General features: G+C 41.1%; 1 protein-coding gene across 3 annotated transcripts; it reads right to left on the bottom strand.

Moving 5' to 3' along the window:
- Positions 1–6,765: 6,765 nt before the first annotated feature.
- On the bottom strand, positions 6,766–26,628 carry CDPF1 (cysteine rich DPF motif domain containing 1). 3 transcript variants are annotated; one of them, XM_062634946.1, is made up of 4 exons: positions 26,606–26,628; positions 15,671–15,794; positions 13,333–13,444; positions 6,766–7,678 (listed from the first exon to the last, which is right to left on the bottom strand). In XM_062634946.1, the coding sequence occupies exons 2-4, from the start codon at positions 15,781–15,783 to the stop codon at positions 7,532–7,534; spliced, it is 372 nt and encodes a 123-aa protein (XP_062490930.1). In that variant the 5' UTR covers positions 15,784–15,794; positions 26,606–26,628; the 3' UTR covers positions 6,766–7,531. The 3 variants fall into 3 exon arrangements, with proteins under 3 accessions (XP_062490930.1, XP_062490931.1, XP_062490929.1); XM_062634947.1 differs by lacking the exon at positions 26,606–26,628 and adding an exon at positions 26,160–26,276; XM_062634945.1 differs by lacking the exon at positions 26,606–26,628 and adding an exon at positions 19,535–20,092.
- Positions 26,629–26,930: the final 302 nt, after the last annotated feature.

The following is a 26,930-nucleotide window of genomic DNA, read 5'->3' on the forward strand; positions in this document are numbered from 1 at the left end:
CTAACTGACAGACAATAGGTAAAAACGTCGAGAAATTGAATCTTTCTCTGCATTTATGGAAACTTTTTTATTTAATTGTCATTTCTATGTGCCTTTGTGCTTTGGTTCTAGCCAGCTGCTAGGAAGCTGAACTGTTGCCAAAGAGTGTATTTTTGCCTCATTTCTGGCCCGCACAGATTTAGGAAATACCAGCAGTTGCACTAAGTCTGTTCTCATGAGAGAGCTAGCACAAGTTTGCATATCAAAGAGCTTATAATAAGCATCTAAACATTTGTTTGTTTATTCAAACTGCTAAAACTTGGGGAGATTTATGCATCACGGGAGCTGGGTCACATACTATTGAATTGAATTTCCGCCTTAATTTCTAATGGAAAGCCTGGAAGACTTATGCACCATCTCAGACAAAGCAGTTGGAGATTACCCTGTAGCTGCCTGTACTGTGTTTGAAGAGGAACAATTTCAGCCCTGTCTCTCCTTAACAGCATCCCTCTTACTTGGTTGAAAACCTGCAACTACACTGAACAAATACATTTGCAGCTACTCTGATACTGCTTAGGCATGAGGTCTTTCTTACAAATAATGGTCCATCCCTGGAAGCCCTAATCCTTTAGTAAGTGTTGAAATGTAAGGTGTAGCACGGCATCTGGTGCTTGCTTGTATCTCAAGTGCTTTCTTGATAGTCCATTGCATATGTTGTTTTTTTTTTTAAATCTAGGTTTAATCAGCTTTATTATCCTCCTTTTACTAGAGATTTAAATTATATGTGGGTTTGATCTAAGGTTATTGATATTGTTATGTGTTGTGGGATTTATTGTTTAAATTAATGTAATACCATTTCTTCATGTTTCAATTTGTAAAATACAAGAAGATAATTGCAGGGTATAAACTTTCACTAAATTATATTACAGAGGTGCTTTAAGAAAAATATATAAATTATTTAATTTAAATATATGTTTCATACTTTATCTTGTGAACCCTTTTGTACAGTGAGGAAAGATGTACTTTATGAGGCAAAGATAATGGGCCTGAAGTCAAGGACACTGCTATTTATCCCTGTCTTTATTAATGTACCGTTTGTGAAGAAGTATGACAAATTCTGCAACCTATCAGTGTTTGGTATAATTGTAACAACATTTTAGAATATATTTTCACAGTTTTAATAAAAGTAAGCCTAGGTGAGGAAGAGCTGCAATCCCAAAATCAAGTTGGTATTCTTAATGATTTAAATCAAGTTGACTGATGGGAAAGAGAGTTTCTAGCACAAGTTGCTGAAATGCCATTACTGGCTTTTCTATACAGGAGCATTCCCTTGATGATTTTTAGTAGAGATGAAGTCAGAATCTGTTTGTAGGGATTCTGTGTCCTGTGATTCAAGTGTGACAGTCTGTGCCTACAGCTTTCCTGCTAACAAATCTTGGTACTGAAACACTTTTTAAGTTACCTTTTAAAGGTATGCCTCTTATTTTGCTGTCCTCGAAACATAGCATCTAGTACAAGCACAGTTTATTATGAATGTTCCAGCTGCGATTTATACTTAGTGCATTTTATTTGTAATAGATAGTATTTTATTTCCCCAAATCACTGCAACTTGCAATTTTCACTTGCTCGGTGTCACCATACAGGCATATTGCCTACTAAGATGTTTGTGTCATATTTGTGAAAGCTCTGCTGGACTTTCTTGTGGTAACCTACAGATACTTCTTTTCTGAATTTCATAGGCAGCAATGATAAAAACCCCTGTAAAAGGTACTAACAGATGTCACATTACACTGTAAATACCTGATACAAATTCATTGTTAACTAAACCCATCCTAGGGCAAGGGTGTTGCCTCTTTTGTTTTCTGTAATGTGCTTACAGGGGTTTTTAATCTTTTTCCTGCTTCTGAAGCCGTTCTGTTTTGTTTTTCTTAAACACCTTTATTGTCCTTGTCGATCTCGTCAGATTCCATTGCCAGGGTGTTTCAAAAGAGAATTTCTATTGCAAGGACCTCAATTTCAGATGAGTTGCCTCTGCCCAGGGGATAGGCTGCATACACAAAAGAGATTAATCTGATTACTGGTTGCGCCTTAAATAAGGACTGCAAGATCAAGCATGAGGTACTTAAAATTGGTTTTGAGTATTTTGGTATGTTTTCTTAGGCTGGATATGCAGGTACAATAATCCCCATTGTGGAAGAGACACCAGCCAGCCTTATGATTAATGCAAGACTTTTCCTGGCATTCTTTACACTTGAAAGGAAAAAAACCTGGTGGCATGGGAAAACACAAACCATCCGCACGGTTGGCAACGTGCGAATACTGCACCCTACACCTACTGCGTAGGAATGCAGTGTAATCATTCAAAACGTGTTTGTGCCGTGCAGCATCAGAAGGTTACCAAACCTTCTGGTGGCTGATTCATATGCAAATAACCATGCAGAGCGCTGTTCAAATCCACGCTTCGTTACCTCTGGCACATTGGGATACTCAAGGTGCAATTTGCCACGCGGTAGCGTAGGGTTGCCTTTGTGGAGGCAAGGTGCCTTTGCCATCCTGTTAGTAAGAGCTGTTTGTGGTGCCGTGCGTGTATTCAGGTATCTGCAGGTACTTGCCAGCAGCGCTGCTCGGCACAGGGTCACTGAGGAGCCTGCTGAGGCAGTTCTGCTGCTGGCGCTTCCGCAGACAGCGGCAGGGAGCTGCTTCTGATCAAATCACTCCCCTGGGAAATGAATCCTGGGGGTTAGGTGGGTATGTGAAACCATGGCTCCGGCTCAGTAGCCACAAGTACTTTCCTCTGGTTTCAGAAGTGGAGGAACACTTACGGCTTTAGTTGTTGCTTTAGTCTCAACAAATCTAATCAACGTTTTGATATTAGGGATTTGAACAAGAACACCCCTCGTGACTGTTCGACAAAGTGTGGTTTATCAGCTCCGAAGGTGAGCTGTTTCATGTTGCTATTTCACAGCTTTTGCAAACAATAGCTCTGAATTTTCTTTAGGAATGTAACACAGCAGTTTAATTACATCATGATGTTAACACCCTTTATCAGGTCTTAAATGGTCTGATATCTGATGTGACACAAAAAAGCACATTTTTGTTAAGGTTGCCAAACCCTAATTACTGCAGCTAACAAGTGTTTAATTAAAGCAAGAGATCAATATTAAAGACTAAAAAAAAACACAAAAAAAATAGATCACTGTTTCCAGTCACCTCTAGTTTTAGGCTTTGGGTACGTTTTATGACAATAAATATGGAACCTACAAAGAGCAGCCATTTCTTGCAGGGAGTAGTCAAACCTAATTCTCATGGAATGCTTGTTTCCCAGTAAAATACCACTAATTCAAGCCAAGTTAACAAGTTTCTTTCTGTCGGAACAATGCAAATGACATTTTCAAGAAAGAGTGGAAGCCCTGGTCTTGCAGGGATTTGTGGGAAAGACTTGCACTTGTGAATGTAAAAATGACACATGGTTAAATATGATGATGTGTTCTCAAATGTTACCAGCCTTCTGATCTAGGATGACACAAACTTGAACTAAACGTTCTTCTTCTTTTTTTACATTGATTTTTTTTCTGTCTCCTTTAAAAACAAGAGGTTGAATTCATAGTGTTGGCATAGAGACTGGTAGGAACCTATGTGCTTTAAAAAAGAGTAACCCTTTAAGACTGCAAACACAGTTAATTTGAAATACGGATTTGCCTTAATGGTTCAAGAAAAAAATAAAGTATTTTTAAAAGTGAATTTAATGACTTGTGCTGATCTTTTATTTCTAGGAAGGTAATTCACTGTAATGTCATGGGTTTGAGACAAACACGCTCGTTACCCTCTGATGGATACCTCTTGCACGTTATCCAGAGCAGCTGCCAAGTCTTAACTGAGTCCTTCATTCAGTGACCATGCCTGCATGAGTAACTTTTATGTACACAAATCTTTACCCTCGTATAACCACTTGTGATCTCGCCTGATAGCTTGTGTAAATGTTTGCAGTTGAGACCTGAGGACGGTGACACCCGTCACTCCTTCCACAACAGTACCAGTGGCAGGAATGTGTCTTTTGTGCTGCTCTGCTGCAGTTACAAACTTGAATGGTTTTGCCTTAACTTCATTTGCCTTCATTTGGTACACAAAGCCCTGCTTCAGAAAACTCTCAGCTGCTTAACTTTATACCAAGGAGTAATCAATCGTGCTCATTTTTGTACTTAACAAGAGTAGATAAGCAACCTTTGTTGGGATTGGTGCCAGCATTGTTTTGGGTTAGCATCAAGTATCTGTTAACAAATTGTATTAATTCTGTTTGCTACATAATGTGTGTATTGCAAGGACATTTTGAAGGCATCTTTAAAGTGCTGATGCTTACAGATTTACTGTTAGACACACCTTTTAAATTAGGAATGTGTGTGCAACATACATATATACATTGCATCCATAATATATTTATTATAATATATATATATTTCATCAGTTTTTCTGCTGACCCACAGTCCTGCTGTGTGCTTCCATTCTCGTTGACTGTATGACCGGTTTAAGGCATCTGGTCGAGTTTTTGCCCAGAGAAGCTGTGGCTGCCCCATCCCTGGCAGTGTTAAAGGCCAGGTTGAATGGAGCTTTGAGCAACCTGGTCTAATGGAAAGTGTCCCTGCCCATGGCAGGGGGTTGGAACTGGGTGAACTTTAAGGTCCTTTCCAACCCAAACCATTCTATGGTTCTGTAACTTCACAAACACTGAATCCACTTTTACATGTAGTGTAGCATGCTGACTAATTTGATGAGCATGGCTTCAATGTGTCGCAGATTATTGTTTTCCATCAAGAATCTGGGGATTTATTAAGGTGATAAAACAGTGATGAAGCAAAAACTGCAGCAAAGGATAAAGAATCACATTTCTTCCTCAGCTGTGCTCAGCACTGAAGTCCTTATTTTTGAGCAGTAGAAAGTACGCGGAGAACCTGATGAAACCAAACTGCAAAGGTCGGTCTCATCTTGAAGAGTAGGCCTTGTGGTAAGTTGGGCATGATGGCATTTGGCCCATGAAATCCCATATATACCAGAATTATGATACCGAGACCATAATGCTCATGTTCAGTGGGAATATGAGAACACGGAATACCTAAGTTTTAAAAGCTGGGCACAGATGATAGCCCTTTGTCATTCCAGGAAACAGTAAGTTGCATATGGGTCAGCCTTCTTTCCTGAAAACATGGACCAGAGGTAACAGAACGTATCTGATGGCCCTGGGCTACAAACTACTTTGTGGTACTTGCTGGAAGTGTGCTTTTCTTCACCTAAAAGGTATGCAGAACCACGCACTGTGAAGCAGAGGTATCCTTAACTTGGCTTTTTGTACTGTACTTGAGATAGATAATGAGTTGTACTGGGCCAAAGTAAAAATCCTGTAGTTACAGATTCTGTTACCTTTCAATACATGAGTCTACTCCCTCTCCACCATTAAGCTGTGGTTCAACTTAACAAGTACTTAAAGGCAGGGTCATTTCTGAGGGCTTAAAGTGACTCTTATATCTTAGCATGATGGTAAATATAATGATTAAGTTAACTGCATTTTTCTTAAAGGGCACAGATGAGGTTGAAGGAGAATAGCTCAGATACATGAAATACTTCCCAGCACATTAGTGGGTGCATTTCCCAGTGCCAAAACAGATTGGGCGTCATACAACCAAAAGGCACGTTCTCATTTAGATGGGAACTGTGCAAGCCAGGCTTTTAAAGCCTATTTTCAAGCTAAGAGTTAAGATGCAACCTGCTGCAAACATTGTGAAATACAGGAAATAAAATGTTTTAGAAAAACATTTGCTGGTATAAACATGTGATCTCATGTAACTGTTGCTTTCTGTCAGCTTGATTATAACACTAGAATTTTAAGATGGAAAAGTGCTGTGATTCTTTTTTGAGCATCTCTCATTCTCTTTACAGTTGATGTTTTAGCATGGGATGTCCTTCTGTTACTCATACAGGGCTGATAGGTACACTACAGCTTTTAAGCAGATGATAGGTACACTTACAGTTTTTTGGTGTGCCTAACATGAAAATGAAATTTCCAATTTCATATAAACTTAATATCACTTTCTTTAAAAGAATAGGCTCTTGTTGCTGCAAAAAAAAAACCCTGAAATACTGATTTTTTACATGTATCTTTTTCCCCACAATTAAAGATATATATATATTTTTTAGGTCTTAAGGCATCTACGAGCTTGAAAAGGGTATGAATAAGTCCATTATTGCTTCTCTAGTAACTGCAAGAAAATCCAGTCCTCGACAGAGGACACCAATATACTAGGTTCAGAAATTAAGACAATTTTAGGATGCCAAAATAGCTTAAAGATCTAAAAAAATCTCACTGAAATAATGTTGATTTCTTTTAACAGACACACAGTTCATTCTACTAAAATGATCAAGTTTAGATGCTGACATAACGATAGATGATGGGGATGGAAGAGTTGAGCAAAGAGATGTTAACCAAAACATTAACGGGTTCTGAACCACTGGCCAACAAAAGCTTGAGTAAACACATGATTTCATGGTTAGGGAGCATTCTAGACATATCCTTAAGGTGTGGGACTAAGTGGTTTTTACATAAATGCCACTTAATCTTCCCTGTAATTAAGACAAAGTCAGCATACATAATTGTGAACCTTATTTTTGAGCTAAACAAACTACTGCTTTCCCAACAGACTGAAACCCCTATTCTCACTGCAGTTTAATTGCCCAGTTCAGGAAAGAATTAAACTTATTAGCTGAACTTTTCTATTTCCAGATTAACTGATGTGACAGTGAAAAGGAAGTCATCTTCACTTGTAAAGTATAAACCAGGTATATTACGGATCCTCTCCTGTTGCTGTATTTATGTGGGCTTAGAAGATTGAGGGGAAAATTACTGCAGCTGCAAGCAACTTGTATCTTTCTTTTCTTTTATTATTATACTGGTATTCTATTACAAGAGCACCTACTTTCAGAAATCTAATGCTGTGATAGTATTGATGTTCTAATCTTGAAGAGTCTACATATTGCTATTGGTATCTGTGACATTTTCTTGTAACTATTTTATTTTAGACTTAAAAATAAAGCTTTGAATTCCATGCTTATTGTAATCTTATCAGGACAGCTCTGTCATGTTAACAATTGGTGTACACTGACATTCTTGGATGTGTACTGAATTAAGCCAGATAAATCTGTCCCAGATTTTCATAACACTGTAAGAGTGTCAAGAACAATACAAAACATTAAACTAACAAATACGAAAACTGGGACATGGTTCCTATCCTATGCACTGTTCAGTTTTTTACTACATGCGCTTTGCATGATGACAACAGGCTTGTCTGCCTTTCTTTCTGGCTCTTCAACACCTCCAGGCCATACTGCTGGCACTGCAATCGCTGCATGACAATGTTTGAAGCCAAGCCAATTGTAAGGAAATGTGTAACTGTGTTCTGTAGTAGTGAGATGATGAAGGTCACTTCTTTAAAAGGAGTAACATGATAGTCTCCAAAGGGAGAAAGGAGAACTGGCCAAAGAACTGTCTCTCTTGGTCGTTCAGTATTTACGTTCTTGTATCCGTTTTTTTGCAGGAGGATTTTTCCTGGGGCTTCCTTTTATCCATATCTTCTTGTATTTCCAAAGGAAATGCTTTTAGATTTTCATTCACACAAGGGAGGCAGAACCTCTTCGAGTAGAACAGACTACATTCCTGCAAAGAAAGTAACATTATTAGCAGGATAAACAAAATGGAACTGCTTCCGTTCCAGTCTCATTAAACCACATTTATATTTAGAATTATTCTAAATTAAATTCTTCTTCTAGGTTGAAATATCCCAGCAATTTTGCTTCTTCCTATTCAATGACTAACATCTGGTTAGAGGTAACTGATTGAAAAACAAAAATGTTGGGTCTGTAACACTGCTAACCAAACCAGTTGTGAATGAAACCTGTCAGATCACAGCGTTATTCCACTTCAAGAGCAGGGAAAATACCTTCTTTGTGTACAACGGCTTTTATACTTTGCCATCAAAAGTTCAGAGAAGAGACATCAGCTCAAGCTTTAGCACCATGTATGTTTTTAGTTTCTAATCAGTGAGTACCTTTACTTATTCAAGGTAAAGGTGGGTAATGGATGAAATCTCAGTTTAATTTTCTCAGCCAATTTACAGCACAGAGTTTGGGCAACTGGAAGAGAAGCTTATTAATGTATTATTCCTTTGCCCTGCAGCAAGACTGAATGAAGTCCATGGTTCTCCCGGCATGCTGATCACTAAATTCCAAATAGGATTTAATGGGTAAGCTGGTTCTGGTATTGCTGATGGATTATTCTTGGGGATTTAAGCATGAATAACGATATCAATTTAGATGGCTGAGGACATCTTTTGGGGAGTAATGGATTCCACTGCATTTTTCCTAAATAGCAAAGTTTTCTCTTGCCATGGTCATTTGTGGCTGGCCTTTCTCTGGGGGCTCGGCTTGGGTATTTCTTCTTTCCTTCCTTTTGTATCCCTTGTCACTAGTGAGACTTTAGCAGTAGATGATTTTATCACAATCTCTATCAGCCTGCTTCTGTGCAGCTTCCAAGCCCAAGGAACAACTCTTCTTCATCCATTGTCCGTTTCTGCGCTGACTGCCAGGCACCTTCGTATTGAGAGCTAGCATGAGGACTTGGGTCTCTGAAAAGCCCTGAAACTGGATTTCAGTTGCACAACCTCCAGAGCCTATTGTTTTTTGTCTCTTGGTGTCCCTAATACTTTAAGCTGCCAATTAAAAGTGAAGATTAGAGTTTAAGTTGGCTGTGCTATTTTTGTTTGTGTTGCAAAATGACACACAGCTCCCCCTGCCTCCAGGTTAAGTTCACGGCTCCACAGTGATGGCCGCTGTGCCACCACGCAATAGCAAAGCAGGGGAGAGGCTTTTCTTCTGTTCTGCAGATGTGGAACTCCGATGTCAAGGCACAGCTCCTCACAGATATACAGGTGCTCAACTTACATTCTTTTAGCTGAAATAAGCTGCCAACTTTGGCCAGTGGGACTTAGACAAATGATGAATATGAACCACTGCGTATCTGAGCGCTGGGCCCATCACTGTAGAGCCATGAACTCAACCTGGGGGCAGGCTGTGGAATCAGCGTGGTGAGGCACTGGAACAGGTTGCCCAAGGAAGTTGTGAATGCTCCATCCCTGGCAGTGTTCAAGGTCAGGTTGGACAGAGCCTTGGGCAACATGGTCTAGAGTGAGGTGTCCCTGCCCATGGCAGGTGGACTGAACTAGATGAGCTTTAAGGTCCTTTCCAATCCAAACCATTCTGTGATTCTATGATTATTCAGCCTAGCTGTTGTTTTAAAGCCTTACAAATTACCCTTACTATGTATAGACAAGACCTTCTTTGACCATTATCCTGATAGGCTTCAGTGCTTAACTGGAAAATTCTTTAATAGGTTTCACCTCTTCCATGACCAAGGCAGGATGAGGCCATTTCAATTTCAAATCTAACAATCTGGTTCAGGCAAAACTGTGCTGACAAAGCATACTGCCAGAGTTTATTTCTGTTGTGACATGGATCATGTCTGGAAGTAACATATACAGGGATAGTATCTTTATCACACTTGTCAAGGAAGTTGTATGTAAAGGAAAGGTTCTGCCTAACCGTGTCCAGGATTGACCCTGCATGACTGGAAGTCGAGTGGAAAGTAGCTGTAGTGTTACATTTATCACTTAATACCTACAGTCATGTCCAAGGTCAGTATCTAGTCACTGTCTGCTGAGGTGAGCAATAAGAGATGAAACTTGCTCCCTGTCCTCCTTTCTTCTCCAAAAGACACCTCTTTCTTTTCCTATGTTTAATGAGTGTTGCAATAAAAAAGAAGTAACTGTTTTAAATTACTAATATGGTGAGATGGTATCACTTCCTCTTCCATTTTCTGAAAGGGAAACAGGAAGAAGGGCACTCAAGCTTCCTAAGGACTTTTAAAAGCATTTTTGTTGTCTTCCTTTCTGTGGGGTTTTGACACGTTTTAAGACATTACAGATAATAATTAGAATTATTTCCAGTTGGACCACAAATAACAACACTTACCAATACACTGTGATAATGATTGGTTCTGTAGGGTGATGGACACTGCAAGCTGACTGGAGTAAATTAACTGAGTGGGGCTTAAGAGAACATTTGCAGAAGTGAGTTTATGAGCATTAAACAGAGCAGTTGTTAAGTCCTGACTTTCACTGGCAGAGCAGCTGTAAGGGAAGCCACTTCAGCTAACACAGGTTGTCTCATGAAAAGCCTAAAATCTGATCTGTATCTAAGCCTCCTTAGATACAAAAGCTACAGGTTAGTCCAGTACAATTTTGAGTCAACACAAAAATGAAAGCAACCTGCCACTGAAAACTTTCCATCACTTTGGTCCAGCTTCTTTGCCAAAGAGACCCAGGAAAGCACCATCTTCTTTAGTTTCAATTGTTATGTTACAACATGACGGACAGATTCGGAACAGGACTGAGTTGATCTACTTGGGTCAAGCACAAGCAGGAACCAAAACCAATCCACAGAGATATTATCCTAATTTCATCTCTCTCTACTGCCTTGGATGAGTCTTTGCTTCTCTGGACTTTTAATTTTCCTTACATGAAAGAGGAATAGTATGTGTTTACCTACTTTGTGGTGTGGGTGTTTAAAGCACTAATCTTCATTTCTGCAGGTCTCTTTCAATGTTACCTAAGCAGTATTGCTAAATACATTTTGAAACCATAGTCATAGATGTGATTCACTATCTGGTCTGGCCAGTTTGGTAAGAAATTTATTCTCAATTATTTGCAATCAAGGTTTTGCTTTGAGTGATACCATCAGGGGAATCTTGAAGACTCAGATAACAAGAAGTAAATGATTGATATATTTCCACAATGGGTGAAATAGGCAGGAATGTCAAAAAGATTAGAAGGGGCTTCTATTAGCTCATTGCTAACATCCTCTTTACATTACTATGCTCTAGAAGATTAACAGAAATAATTAATAAATCTTTTTAAAAGAAAAAGCCCCACCTTCATTCAGAAATGCACAGTGAGGAAAGATACTGAGAGGCTAAAAGGCTGTATTTCTGACAGATTCAACTGCCATACTTGGAAATACCAGTTGAATCCTTCCTAAATTCAAGAAATTCATTTGGGAATGAAGACAGCTAAATGTGCTCAAGTTTGCCCAAAATGTGCCAGAACTGCCAATCTTCTGCTGTAAAAAAAGAGGGCTAAACCTGACATGTCAGGGCAGGAATCAAGCTCAAAAGCCCAAACTATCTGACTAGTTGCATCTGCCTCTACAACTGGCTCTGTGGGGGAGTGAGTCAACTTCCAGCCAAGACAGTGACATTGTCACTAGGAGGATCTTGCTCACATGTGTGCTCTGCCTCCACGCAACTGCCTTAAGCTACTTGGCACTGGAAATTTGAGCCCAGCTATCAAAGACGTAACCAGAGAGCAGTGGTACTTCATCTGACTCCCACACAGTCCTCAGGTAGCTCCAGAATGGAAAAAAAATCATCTCAGTTGCAATCCCTAGTCTGACGTTCTGGTGATTCTCATTCATTTAAATGACAGAAGAGACTTCAGAAATAGGAAACAAATTTAATCAGGAGCAAGGTGCTATTCCACACTCCTCTTAGGACAGGGGGTCAAATCCATCCTTGGTGCTAACTCCCTGCAAATCAGAATAGCAGCTAAACTTGTCCAAGTGTGCCAATTTACTTTTGGCTGTGTTTGTCCAACCCTCTAAATTTTGCCCTGTAATCCGACCCTTTGTTTTGCTCAAGAGAATTTCCTCAAGTCCCCACACAGAAACTGTCTGGCATTGGCCTATGAGCTGTCTCAGTTGCCCAGATTACCTCACCTCGTGCTTTGAGGAGGCCAGCAGTGTTACTTTGTGAAGATGTAGATTTATTTACGTATTTATTTTTCATGTTTGGTGCCCAGTTATAGCTCTGGTGGGACAAAGTTTTTAGCAGGTCTGCTTGTTTTAAAACTCCCACTACTAGTTACCTGCAGTAAGGATCATACCGCTGGACCTGGCACCTAACCACTGCAATTACAGAGCAGGCTGAAAAGGTTGAATCTGAAAACTGCAAAAGCTGACACTGGAGACCCAGGTGTGCTCTTGCTAACAGCTCCTGCTACTAGCTGCACTCAGATTTAAGCATGTTACTCTAGGATAGCAAACAACCACTTTGAAAGAGGAAGCCGGGATCTGGCTGGCATTAGGGCAATGGTGTTTGGCATAACAGATACATGCCATTGTCCATGTAAACAAGGCAATGATGTCTCCTTGTGGGTTGAATCATACATGAATCCTGACTACTGCAGTCCCGACTCTCTTTCAACCACAGAACTGGCTTGTTGAGGGAAAGGAGTGGAGCCTAAGTTTTCTCAATTCATTTTACTGCCTCCAAGACGCACAGTACAGCCTCCAGACACTGATAACTGTGTAATAACTTGTCTTCATTTTTGCTTTGAACTCTCAGCAAACAAAGGGGCAAGTTCTGCACTGAGGAGAAGGAATTAAGACAACTGTAATTTTACACCACCCTTCTGGATCGCACTCAGATTTCATAGTTTTAAGGTTGCCTACCAGCTGCTACTCAAATGCATTCTTCTTCAGAGAGCTATCATGCCACTTCACAGCTCTCCTCCCTGCTCACTTTCTACATTAACTTTTGCAAATAGGATGGTAGCCCTGTGATCTGGACAAACCTAATAATCCATGGATAGAATCATAGACTGGTTTGGTTTGGAAAGGACGTTAAAGCCCATCTGGTTCCAAACCCCTTGCCATGCGCAGGGACACCTCACACTAGACCATGTTGCCCAAGGCTCTGTCCGACCTGACCTTGAACACTGCCAGGGATGGCGCATTTACCACTTCTTTGTACAACCTGTTCCAGTGCCTCACAGTAAAGAACTTCTTCCTTATATCCAACCTGAACTTCCTGTTTAAGTTTAAACCCATTGCCCCTTGTCCTGTCGCTACAGTCATTAGAGGCAAAAAAGAAAAATCTATTGTTGGGTGTAGTATGATCTACTGAAACTTTAAGGTCTTAAAGTGACATACAATCTGCCTTGCATTTCCTTGTGCTAGGAAAAGAAGTGGAAAAGAATACTCATTGTGAGGTTGGACTGTGCTCATCTGTATATAGGACACTCGAATTGCTGATCATTTTCCTTTAGTACAAAAAGCTTTATCTGTGGGAATCCACAAGAGCATACAATTAGCTTGCCTTACAAATAGGCTGTTTGTTTTTTATCTGTTTGGTCTTTCTCCAACAAGTCACCAGGACTGAAACAAAAAGAAGCGCAGCAGCTTGTTTTACTTGTTACTTACTGTACCAACACACACTGATCTGCCACACAAACTGCAATGAGACCCAAGGATGAGGAATTTGTCCTTGTCAGGGGTGAAAGGATCCTTCATGACGTAGCTTTCTTCCAAAAGCCTATAAAAAAAAAAGAAAAGAGTAATTTCAGGCTTTTAAGGGTACATTTCACAGTAGGGGAGAGTTGAAAGGCTGGGGCAATTGTGGAGGCTGAAAAGGTATCAGCCCTTTCTACCTGACTTCCTTGGCCTGGTGTTGCACATGAGGCAATGTAGCTCATATGCAGCTCCTTTCCTCTTCAAATACCAACATTGTGGCTGCCTTAAGTCCTATACTGCACTTCCTATGTGTCTTCTAAAACTAGGGGAATTGGTGATCATTTTAACATTGTCTTACCATGTTTTTCTCAGTGCTCTACCTTGAAGTATTTTCTTATCTTCCATATTTCTGACAGGCACACCTTAGCATGGCCAACTTCAGTACCTCGTCAAGTTAGCATTTCGATTTCACAGCTTTTTATTAGAAGTTCTATTCCAAAGCTGTGTGCATGACAGTATAGAAAGTTTTTACTGTTCTTAGTTATGTCACTGCTGTAAAGCTACAGTTCCCACCTCTTGAAAGCTGGAGCTACTGGCACAGAGCTTTGCAATGGCCTGGAATATGCTTACTTTATGTCACAGACTCCACTGTTTGCTTCAGGGTATTAAGGGAGTGTATTTATTAATAATTTGGCAATCTGCTTGAGAAAGACTAAGGCCTTATTCTTCCTGTGAGCTCCAGGCAAAGTATTACAGAAGTCACTTGGGTGCCTGTCTGCACACGGCATCCTGCAAGGCTGGCTTATTGTTGGACTTAAATCAAACTCGGATTCTGTAGTAACATGGAGTACAATATATATTTTAAAAGGTATTCTTTTAATTCATATTGCCTTCTCCTTGTCTACATACATACACACTTATGTGTGCATCTGTGAGTGCAGTCCTTTTTCTTTTTCATCTCCACCCAAACAAAAAATGGTATAGCTCAAGCCTTCCATAGGAAAGATCAGGCATTTTATCATTGGAAATCACCTTGTCAACAAGTCTCTCAATATACAAAGACTGGATTGCCGTTGCAAAGTTTCCCTTGCAAGATTCACAGTTAATGTTAGTCATCATCTGTGCAGAGACCTGGCCATTATACAAGCTTTTATGTCTGGCATATGTTTCCCACATCAATTGCATTTAGGACATATGAGTAGGCCAGAAAGAAAGCCAATCAAGGTAGTGTGTAAAGCTATTTCTTATATGCATGTATAGAATTATTATGCTTCAGCATTATTATTTTGCTTTTTGAATCTCAGTCACCTAAATAAAGCTGAGATGATAACAGAGAGCTTGGATAACCTAAAGTTAAGATTATGTTCAGCTTTGATTTAGACTCTTCAGGAATGGACCTGATCAAAGGTAGGCCATTGCTCTGCTGAGTAGAAGAGAGAAAACCAGTAGCAGTGTAGGGTTTGGAATGATAAAAATACAGCTGCCCAATAAGAACGGCCCAAGCATGTAGTGATCAACAGCTGTGTCCATTTTGTAAGAAATTAGCAGTCTTACTAGGGTGAAACACTGAGTACATGCCTGACTTCCAGTTCCAGTGAGTTCCTGGCCATGCTTGCCTGACGGGTTCGTTGACCAGGATGGACACAACAGAGCAATTCATACATTTAAAGCTAACTGCTTTGTGCAGTTTAATGCCTGCAGACAATATTGTAATGGCATAGTTTCTGGTCAAACTATCCTTACTTTGCAGAGATGGAAAAGGCTTTGGTCTCCTAAAATATAAATTTGCACTACATTTCCACACACTTAAATACCACACAATGGGCCAAAGAATTGTCTAATTCATGCAAAAAAAGCATGGCTGTTCAGAACTCCAAGTCACACAGCTCTTAAAAAGTGTTTTTACCATATGTATTTAATTGATTCTGTGTTTACATGTTCCCCCGCTGACACAGCTGAAAGGAGAGGGCTATTCCCAAAACTGATAGGCTGACAATCAACAGCATTCTAGTTAGAAAATAATGATATAGTTGTATTCTAGGGTGGTCAGTGGGGTTAGGAAGTAAGTTAAATGAAAATCTTAGCACGGTGTTGACGCAGATTTGGAAAGTTGATTTTTGTCTTTGCTATGAATGCTAACAATTTTTAATATTTCTTCCCGTTGGAAATAGGTCACTTTAAGTACCAAGCCCCATACTAAGGGGCAGTATGATATGTTACTGCATTCATGCACTCTATGTCATTCCATGGTACAAGGCTTCTAATGTTCATAACATAAATAACATCTGTAATATCAAAGACTACTTACACAATAAAGCGTGTGTGTGGTGGCTTCTGCCCATAGTATGTGTATGGAGCTGTTAAGTTACATAGCTGACATGTGAACTCTCCTGTAGGCTGAACTTCTTTGGGAGCATCCATCTTTAAGGTACCTACAAGCAACACAAACACCTTTTAGTGCCAAAATGCAATACTGGGAACATTCCTGCCTGCAAGAAGATTAAACTGATGTGGCACATCTGGCTATGCAGATTAAAATCCAATGGAAAATTGACTACTGCAAACCTTGATGAGTAAATCTCTTCTCCTAAATCAAGTTGGTTTCTCTGTCCCAGTTACACTTACAAATCCCTTAGATAGGTTTAGGCTTGACTATAAAGTTCACCTGTTAATTTGGAACTTCATCCATAAAAGAATTTAGGTAACAAAGCACATGGCTGTGATCTGGAAAACCCTTTGCTCAACCAAGGCCTACACTCACTCCCAGTTCTGCAGTGCCTGTCTCCTCCTCCCTGCAAATGGAGCCATGAAAGAGTTTGGGACCCTGCTCAGGAGGCAGGCACCAGAAAGGTGGCACTGTAATGATTTACTACATGTTTTTCTTTGCTTCTGGTTCACCTTTGAATGGTTTTGGAAGCTTAAACCTGGCTCCTTCTTCTTATCTGGCTTCCTATGGAAATGAGGCTGATGTAATCACCCTGTGCCTAGGGTGATTACTGTGATTACTGAGTGCTGGCCCATACAAGTCACAGAGGACAGAGGAGGAGGTGGTACCTTTACAAAAGTTTAGGTTCTATAACTTTCATGAAAATAGGCAGAAGAGTGATACTCTGCTTTCCCCTCATGGAGGATACCTATGTATTTCTATGAATCAGAGAATCTACACATAGGAAAGCTACTGTATCTATCTGAAATACTTCAGACACTAATTACAAAGTATAGCTATCTGTCAATGAGATATAAAACCTAGAAAGCCATGTTTCATCAGCTTTGATGCTTACAAGATGACTTATTTAACATCTTGGCCATTGGTTTACAGCTGGGAGCTCACCCTTCACTAGTACCACTTTAGTTGGGTGTCATACACCAAGCTTTTCAGAACGTGGTGTGGCAAGTATGCTTTTGGGGCTGATTTTGGTGTGCATGTATGATCAGATCAAACACAGCTAACCATGTTATTTGTCCCCAGATTTGCACTGTTCACACTTTTCATGGCATGCAGTTTGCTACTGCAAATCTGCCAGCTTTTTTAAGTGAAGCAGAGGTCGCATCAAGCTGTTAGGAAGGTGAGCAGTAGGAACTCGGATTTGAGCAGTATCTCAGCAGTGAGGTTGTGTGTGCTCGCAGCTGAGCAGACACACAGCCTGCCAGAGGACTGCAGCTGATTCCCACTCACCTAGCTTTGCAGTCATACCCTTCCCTTACAGAGCTGATTCAGTTCACTATGTGAACATCATGAAGCAGTCTTAAAGCACACAAACTGGACAGCTTCAGATGAAACTAAACTGAAAAATGTGCTCCAGAAGCACACCTAATACACTTCAACCTGAAGACCTAACTAATGGCCATACAGTCTACAGGCTAGCACTAGAGGTAATCTGAAACATCCTAAAATATAGAGTGAGCAGCTGGTATCCACCATCAAGCACCTTGGTTTACGGTTTCATTCTTACTGCATCTCACCAGTTATTATTGTAGTAACGAGTAAAAGAACTACCTCTTTTTTTTTTTTTTTCCTCCAATGTCTTTTTCACTCTTATTTTAGGGAACTAAACTGGCTTGCAGAGGAATCCAACAACTGTTAACAGCAGTTCAAGGTAGGTGGCAAAACTACACAGCCAGGAGAAAGGGAGGTCTGAGACGAGAGACCTGTATTTCCCTCTTTCAATGACAGTAAGCTGCTATTTCTGCTCACCCTATGTGGTGAAACTGAATCCTTAGGGACATATGCTGCTAAGGTGAATTAGGGGCAAGGTGAAGCAGAGTTGTGACTACTTGTCACCTAATGTTCCAGAAGAACAGGGAGCCCCAAGCTATTCAGAGGTTACAGAGGCTTCATAACAGACATCCAGTTCAGAAAGCCCTAGCCTTTTAAATTTTGGGAATAATCTCCCTAACCCCATAATTCTTTCACCATCGTCCTTTCTACTTCCATTCCTGTCATTTCAGTGGTACAGGAAATTCTTCAAATGTAACACAAATGGAGGTGGATACTGGTTTAATAAATAAATATGACATGAATACTTTTGGCAACTACATTTTTTCAAAAGTAATGTAACCCGCGGATATTGTGTATTTTCTCTACCTCATAGGGCTGCTTGAGAGAATTTAGTTAACTAAAGTGCTTTCAGACTTTTCAGTTAGATATAAGTCATGGACATCCTACCCATTTCTCCCTGTATATTAAAACTGGGATTCTTCAAACTATTCACAAACTTGACTAAGAATACGCTTTTTGAACCCTGCCTCTGCATTTTAGGATTACTAGGCAAGTCCCCTGAAATATATCTAAATTTACCTTTTCTGTAGGTAGTCAGTAGCATTATCAAAGACACCAACCTGTCTGAATGAGATTCAGTCCAGTACATTCTTTATAATTTTTTGTAATCAATCTTTTTTTTTAAATGGGAAATAATTAACCCCACAGAGATAGAGTATGGAAAGTCACTTGAATCAAACAGAAAAGAATATCATGGTGATATTTTCTTTAAAATAATGCAAAGACTCAGAACAACAACAACAAAAAGAAGTATTTATGGCAGTGAGGGTCATAGACCTTGGAATGAATGTGTGCTGATTCCAAGTCAAAATAACAGCCATGGGTTCAGAGCTGAAGTACGTTAGATATAGAAACACCTGCTCTCTTATAGTCCATTGGCATGTAGAACAGAATCTGTTCAGTGACTACCACTGGGAAGGAATGATATCTATGTACAAACAGATTTTTGGCTATGCCAGTTGAAAAGCATATGATCCTGCCTGCAAGGCACAGATGAATTTATGACGCTTTCCATTTTACTCCCAGCTTACAAGTCACTGGTATCAGCTGTATCACTTGGTATAAAATTGGTATCAGTTTTACTTCCCTGGGAACATCATTTGTCTACACAGCAGCACTTGGGAATGTTAGTTACCAACTCAAGGTGTAAAGTGAATGTATAGATTTCAGAGCGAATGCTTCAATTCAGAAGTTATATTTATTAGTTACATATATTGCTATTAACCAAGTAAAGCCATTTCCCTTCTTAAGAAAGATTCAATGGCAAATGTAACAAGCTTTTAGTCTATGCATGTGCTTCACACCTTTAGTCTAAACAACCAAGCAAACAAGTCCTAAGATGCACTCTCTCACACAAGGCTTCCAAAAACCTCGCATGCAATTAAAAGAACTGTATGTCAGATAGCAAACACACAGAAGCAAATCTGGGATAAAACCACAGTCGAGACAGACACTGGTTTATCACAGAGTAAGTTTGTTGGTTTGGCTCCATACACCATTTTAGTAAGATGCCTGATATGACAACTATGACAGGGTGTCTGCCTCCCCTCCACGCAGACATATGAAGCGTGAGTGAGAACTTCTTTCTTTCTAGTATGCCAACAACAGGATGAAGGATCTCTTGAGCAGATAAAAGTCTAGGGCACTAATCCCTTCATGACAATGACAGGCAAATTTCTGACCTCAAGTTACTCAAATCATCACCTGTGCTACCACTGGCTTTTTGTCCTTTCCCTGAAAATTTCTGAAGCAGCAACATGTCCCAGTAACATGTCGAATATCTGCCTGGCTGGTACTGAAGAAGTCTTTCAGAACAGCTTGTTTAGAACTAAACTCTGCCCAAGCATTTGCCATTTTGGCTGGAAGCTGCAAGGTACTTAAACGCATACTTACTTTAAGCACATGCAGAGCTCTCCTGAAAAGAACTCGGCTACCCACACATGCTTGATTACAAAGCAAACGCGGAACTAGCATGCTCAGCAGAAACTTGCCAAGTCAAGCCCAGAATGCTGTAGGACATGTGTGAGGTTGGCCCATGTGTCATGGCGAAAGGTAAAGAACACAGATTTGAATGCCGTACTATGGAAATAATCGCAATGAAAGAAAGGCGCAGGTTAGACAGTGATACAGGAGTGTTTCTCCATGCTGTCTGTGACTGATACATGATATGGATGTGGGGTAATGGCTCTCAGTGCTGTTCTCTAGGGACTCCTAAAAACTTCAGGGCAGTTCTGCTTAGAGTGTTCTGCTAACAGGCCTGGAAGGCATGCCAGAAATAATAAATCACCATTAAATTGTCAGGGTCAGTGGCAAAGTAGCAGCACAGATAAGTAACCTGATTTTCTTTGCTTCAAACCTCATTAGCACAAGTCTTTACAATGCATAGGTTAAGCCCTTCTTAATACTCCACAGGAGACTCATGTATTTCTAAGTCACTGATAAACTAGAGAAACTATACAAGAAACAAACTGCCTATAGACGCAGGCTTTGATTTGAAAGGGTGTCAGATAAAACCAACATTGACACACCTTTAATCCTCTCCAATTAAACCCTTGTTTCTTTTACTTGCCAAGATTTTCCTGCAGTATCCACTGTTGATGACAATGACCTACTATAATATTCACAGCTTGATTCTCTATGGGAAAGAGTGTTCTCTAATAGAAGGGCAGGAGCCAGTAAGTTCATAGCCTGGTAAATGCTAACTTATTTTGCAGTGTGTGGTGTGACATAAATTTAGAGACACTTTGGCACCAAGAATGCACTCGCCTCCTTCAGAAAATTGCCTAATTGCTTAGATAGTAAATGAAACAGCAGAACCTTCTTACTTGCTGGTTAATCCCCAAGTGAACAACTCTCTCTCTCCAGTTCCTCCATGTTACTGGCCTGAAGGCATGTTTAGGTCACCTGTTGGCTGCCTCCCTGCTCTTCCTTTGAGGTGGTTTACCTTGGGTTCAGCATAACAAATTAGCCCAGGAATGCAATTTCACCAAGCATGGCCACTTTTTACATCTTTTACCCTTATTACCTCTTACAAAGATCACTTGTTGAATTAAACATTGACTTGTTGAAGCAACTTCTCCCTTCAGGCTGCAGGGACTGTGCTGGTATTGCTATGCTTTCTCTGCTCTGAAGGAACTGAGATTGCTGCAGCACACAGGCTTCTCTCTAGGTATCACAGGGTCATATCACAGGCCCCAAGCCCTGCTTTTCAACAACAGCTTGTGCAGATTCCCTGTGGATATCCCCTAGGACAAATAACCTAGGTAGTCACAGATGTGAGCATGTTTTCTGAACAGTTGTAGGGACTGTAGGGTGTGTCAGATGAGCAATACGGACAAGCAAATCAAAACACAACCTTAGGTAAAAAGGCTTTATGAACACAAGATGAATCTCTAAAAGGTATCTATTGAGAAGACATACGATTTAACAAAGCTAAGAAAACAAAACTTAAAAAAAATCTAGACCAGGTACTCCTTACTTGGATATGGCAGGCAGCCAGCTCGTAATTAGCATTTAATAATCAAGGATCTCAAATTAGGCGAGAATGTAACAGCTTCACACAGGAACGCTGCTAACCAGCAGGTACCACTGTCCTCTAGTGGACACATAGGACCTGCACTGCCCTGGTGACTAGCGGTATCCCCGTTAGTAGCTGCAGGGAATACTCGCCTCAGCACCTCAGCTGTTGAGAGTAACTTAGTTGCAAAAGCCCAGCTAAGCGGATCACACAGTAGGAGTGAATGACAGAATAAAATAAAAGCAAGCTGCCTAAGCATGCCTGCTGGAGGCCATCTCCACGTTTGTTTGGAGAGGCACAGTGTGTGGTGGATCTCTTTTCCGTGTAACAGAACAATCAGTCCTGACAGAGGAGGGAGAACTATACTGCCATTAGTTCTTCCTTCTCCCAAGAATTAACCTCTCATCATACCAGGTTTTCTGCTTAATACCCCTCCTTCCTCTTCTCCTTCTCTTCCAACATGCCTTCCTAAGCAGAGTATAAAGCTTATCACGTCATCATCCATGATGCCATTCTAACATTCTATCAGTAAAATGGCCTAGAAATTAAAGAAAGGCAATGCAAGATTATTGCTCTTCTCACAGCACAGTTACAGGGACTTAGAAGAGAGGAGGTTAACTGCAGCTCCCTATTATAGCTTTGTTAGATTAATGTCCATAGTGGGGAAGAATAAGTCAGTAAGGCTCTATTAATATAAGTGATGATGATTCCTTTTAAGTTGTCCTTAAAGAATAATTAAGGACACTGTTCAACAGAGTCTAAAAATAGGAACTCCAAGAATTTGTGGAAATACATGAGGAGAGGCTAACATGCTGTTTCAGGAAATAAGACACTGCAACATGACATAATCCTGAAAGAAATAAATATAGCTTCACTGATTTATCTCCCTACAGAAAGCAAAGTTGGTACTGTAAGGAAACACTCAGCTCCCACTATGTGGGGTTGCAAGTTACAGTGTCCTCGCTGGGACAGCCACTGCCCACTTTCCCTTGTGTTCAGCATTAATACACCTGTGGAGATTTCTTTCCAGTAAAATGTGAATGAAGCTGTCAGTTTGTTAGGACTGGGCTCAAGCAGAAGACTTCATAATGAAGTAAAACAAAATCTTCAAAAAGAAAAGACAACACAAAACTATTGGTGGGGCAGGGGGCATGGGGTAGTGTCAGCTTCAAGAAAGCCTGAGAATAAAGAAAGATCTGTACCTACTACACTTAACAACTTTCTCATGCCCATAGTCACACACACACACCTTCATACAGGCATGCCCATTTCCTCCAAACAACATGTTCATCAAGTTTTGTTACCCTAGCTGTTGAGAAGAGCGAGCACAAGAAAACACCAGAATATTTCCAGTGTGTCTGACAAAGCAAAAGTCCATTGTCACTCAACCCTTAGAAAGTTTTCTTTTCCAGGGTACTTGCTGGGAGTTCTATTACAAGAACTTACAAACAGGTGCCTTGTTTCACACCTTCACACAGTGGTCATTTTGGTTTTGCCCCTTTGGTTACATTTTACATTGGAAATTAATCCTTCGTTCAGGGGCTAACAGCTTCAAGACTTCCTAACTTTCATCTGGTAAATTCATTTTTTTCTAGCCATGTAGCAACATGAAATAAAGTGAAACCAGACGGGTACAGACACTGAGTTTTTTGCATTTTTTCAGGTTAGTCTGTTTGCTCCTCTCAGACTTTGCTTCCCAACCAGTACTTGGATTACTGTGCCTAAAAAACAGGCAGGTACTAAGGCTGCACTTACTTCTTCCAACACCTGATACTCTCATCAAACAGGTATTGAGGCACATATACAAGAACCACTTCCACAATTTTCTGCAGGACACAGAGAAATTATGCTTATCGTTAGGCAAGTATGTGGAGACATTCTGCAATAGACAGCCAAGCCATTTTTGTGCATGCTCTGCAGTCTGCACAGCCTGTTCTCCAGAACACATGTGTTTATGTTCTTCCCTTCAAGAAGTTCTTCTGGACAAATTCGCTGCTCTGTTCATCACAGGTAAAAGAGGACAAAGGTGGGGTTTTGCCATGTGACAAATTTAATCATGGATAGAGAAGTGTGGACCCTGGAATTCTCTATAAGCAGAGTAAACTGCCCCTACTGGGTCATATGCTAGGAGGGCAGACGTTCAAAATCTTTGCAATTGTGTCTTTTTGCCCAAACAGCTCAAAATCCAGTGAGAATTAGCAGCATCCTCAATGTGTCACAGATACTTAAGGAACTTTCCTTTGTTTTAAGATCTTTGTCTGTTCAGCAAGCATAGATGTGTCTGACTAAGATTTCACTGAGTTCCAAGAGGAAAGTCTGGGCTGCAGAGTAGAGCTAATTAAGCAGGAGAGTTGATGGGGTCTTGACAGACATTTTATATGCTTACATCAAGAGTTTTTAAAAGTACTGGCCATAGCTAGATAGATAAGGCTTAAGAACGCTGTGATGTCTGTTACAGAATTAAACATGTTTTCTTTTTGCACATATGCACAACTCTAAGTGTGGTTAACTAGTAGTAACTTTACTCAGTGTTAGACAGAATAAATGAAAATGCGGGGAAGAAAGCTTAGTGGAAAATTGTTATGGCATGTAGTTATAAGGAGACTTTACAGGAGGCAGCACAGTTCATGTTAGCTGGCCAGTAAAAACAATAAAACATAAAGCAGGTGAAAAATGCTTTCATTTTTTACCTGCTCAATACCCAAGGTATTGAGAAAAGGAACATAACAAAACACTCTCTCTTGCTTTATCCTGGCCTAGAGCAAAAGCGAAACCTCAAACTGTCGCAACCACAGAGATAACTTATTAATCCAAATCTCAAGTTTTACTTATCTATTTTGAGTTTTGGGACTCTTTGCAGTTTTTTGGTTGACTGACTTTTGTGCCAGTAAAAGCACTGCTTTAGGAAATAGGCCAGTGCAAAGGTAATGCACAGGCTAGGAAGTTTAGCATCTCAACAAACCTAGGGAGTAGATCTCAATTCCAATTCAGGTTAACAGCAGAATCCAATCCACTGTTATTTATCACTAAATAAAAACCTTCTTTGGTCAGAATACCTCCAGGCAACCCCAGATTGCTGTATTTGTGCAGAGTAAAACTTGCAGGGGATCCTCCACTGTCTTGATGTAACCTTATCATATTTGTAGAGATCACAGATGTACATCTTGACTCTACTGGAGGCAAGACAAAGTGAGACAAGGTATAAAGTAACACCCTTGTAACAGCTACTTTGCCTGGCAAACTTCTCTGTTTACATGGAAATTAAGGCATAAGGAAAACCTTATTTTTTTTTTTTTTTGGCATGGAAGCATGAAGGTCTTACATTTTACATTTTGTTTTGTATAAAACATACAATTTCAATTATAAGCATATAGTTAAGGCAGTGTTATAATTAGTTACACTGACATAAAAGGGTTTGTATCAATACAACCTGTAAACTACACCAATTAAGGGAAATTAATCAGCACATGGTGTCTTTGCACCACTAACGTCCATCCAAGCTGATACACTGGTAACATCGCCAATCTGATCTCGTTGAAGATGTCCCTGCTCATTGCTGGGGGTTGGACTAGATGACCTTTGAAGAGCCCTTCCACCCAAAAATGTTCTATGATTCCGTGATTCTGTGACTACAGCAGGGGAAAAACCCTAACAGAAAAAGAAAATAAAAGCAAATGTAACCAGTGCACAAACCTGTGAGTACTAGTATAACTAGCCGCTAGACATAAATCCAATTCTTTGACTCATAGATGTGTAGAGATGGAAGACAGCTCAAGAGATTACTTAGGCCATCATGCCTAAGGCACGACTGGCTTTATTTTGATGGCATTTTGCAGTGTCTGTAGAGACTTCAACCAACCCAAGTGCCTTAGAGACAAGTAACAGGTCAGCAATCAAGCCTGGATTAAGTATGAAGGAAAGCCATGTGATTAACACCTCTCCTTAAGCAGAGACCATTTCTAGCATCACTGAGATACGGATATATTTATTACTATATAGGCTCTCAGAGCAGAGTCAGAGAGAAATTGTGGCACCCCATCTCTCATACATCTTGCAACCTCCCCTCATGTTGCAAGAGGAGTTGAGCACCCAATTGTTTACATAGCTCTACAGCCCTCTAAGCCTAAGATTGTAGTCCCAATACCACCTAACCTAAGTGCAACCTCAAACTGGAAATGCCTACATATGACAGGAAACAAGGGTTTCCCCTAAGATCTCTGGAGTCCTTCAAGCTCCACCTTTGTGTATATCCGAGAGCAGTACCCTCAGACAGCTCAGAATTTCCCTGGAATACTCTCCCCAGTCTCCTCTGAGGCTGCATCCTGTAGCTCCAACCTCAGCTCATGCAGTTCCTCAGAAAAAGCAATCTATGGCCACTACATTCTATTACACAAAGAATATACTTTATGCTAAAAGCCCTGTGTTGAAGAAAAGTCAGAATCAAGCTTTGGCTGTAGATCCAGAATCATGAGTGTCTCCCAGTAAGCAGTCAACCTGCTCAGCAGGCTACTCTCAAGAGGCTCATGCTCTCTCTTGACCTCAACGCTTTCCTCACTTGCTTCAGAAATCTGAAGGGAAGAGGCAGTTTAATTCATGCTCTAGCAAGTCAAGCACCCTGGAGGTGGGAGGTGCAGACTTTAAACCTTCCCCACTCCAAGCAAATCATAGAATGGTTTGGGTTGTAAAGGACTTTAAGATCACCTAGTTCCAACCCCCTGTCATGGGCAGGGGCATCTTCCACTAGATCATGTTGCCAAAGGCTCTGTCCAGCCTGGCCTTGAACACTGCCAGGGATGGAGCATTCACCACTTCTCTGGGCAACCCATTGCAGGGCCTCACCACCCTTACAGTAAAGAACTTCTTCCTTGTATCCAACCTGAACTTCCTCTGTTTTAAGTTTAAACCCATTACCCTTTGTCCTATTGCTACAGACCCTGATGAAGAGGCCCTCTCCAGCATCAAAGGGGAAAAAAATCCACGGTTTGAACTCTGCTCTCCCACCTCTGCAGGGATGCTTTGGCACTGCCGTTCGCTCCGATGGAGAAGCCTCCACAGCAACCGCTGAGCCAGCCCGGGTCCTGTCCGAAGGAGGGAGGTCGTCAGTAAGGGACCACGGCTGATAAGGAGCACAGAAAAACCTTTCTCAGATCCCAGCTGACGTGAGAATAAAAACTCGCTCCTTTCAATAATTCAGAATCATAGAATCACAGAACGGTTTGGGCTGGAAAGGACCTTAAGATCATCTACTTCCACCCCCCATGCCATGGGCAGGGACACCTCCTACTAAACCATGTCACCCAAGGCTCCGTCCAACCTGGCCTGTTGCCGGGGAGCTCAGGCTTCCCACGCGGCCAGTACATTGGGGCCCCTTTTCCCGGGGAGCCCCGGTTCTGTTCCGCTCCCTTCGGTGCACCCCCAGGCCAATCCCCGGGCACCGCGACACGCACCATACCCACCCGACCGCTACCAGCGCCCCCGCGCAAAGCCCCCACGTCAGCTCCCTGCGCCGCTCCTTCTTAAAGAGCCAGTGCCGCAGGGCGCGCGCGGTTGGGGTGCGCCTGCGCGGGTGTCGCCCGTCTTTCGTTCAGCACCGCGGCTGATGGCAGCCGGTGCCGGCGCCTTTCCTGGTAACCGATCCGCCGGGCCCACGCCGCGGTGCTTGAAGTTCCTGTAGCCTAAGGGAGAAAAGGGCTTTGGTTTTGGTCTCGGTCGTCCCTGCACCGCGAGGAGCAAGTGGCTGCGGGCCTATGGGCGACACCATCCCATCGCCTG

This window comes from Pezoporus occidentalis, unplaced genomic scaffold, assembly GCF_034315485.1.
Source record: "Pezoporus occidentalis ecotype Australia unplaced genomic scaffold, CSIRO_AGI_Poc_V1 ctg44, whole genome shotgun sequence".
In the NCBI taxonomy this organism is placed as follows: Eukaryota; Metazoa; Chordata; class Aves; order Psittaciformes; family Psittacidae; genus Pezoporus; species Pezoporus occidentalis.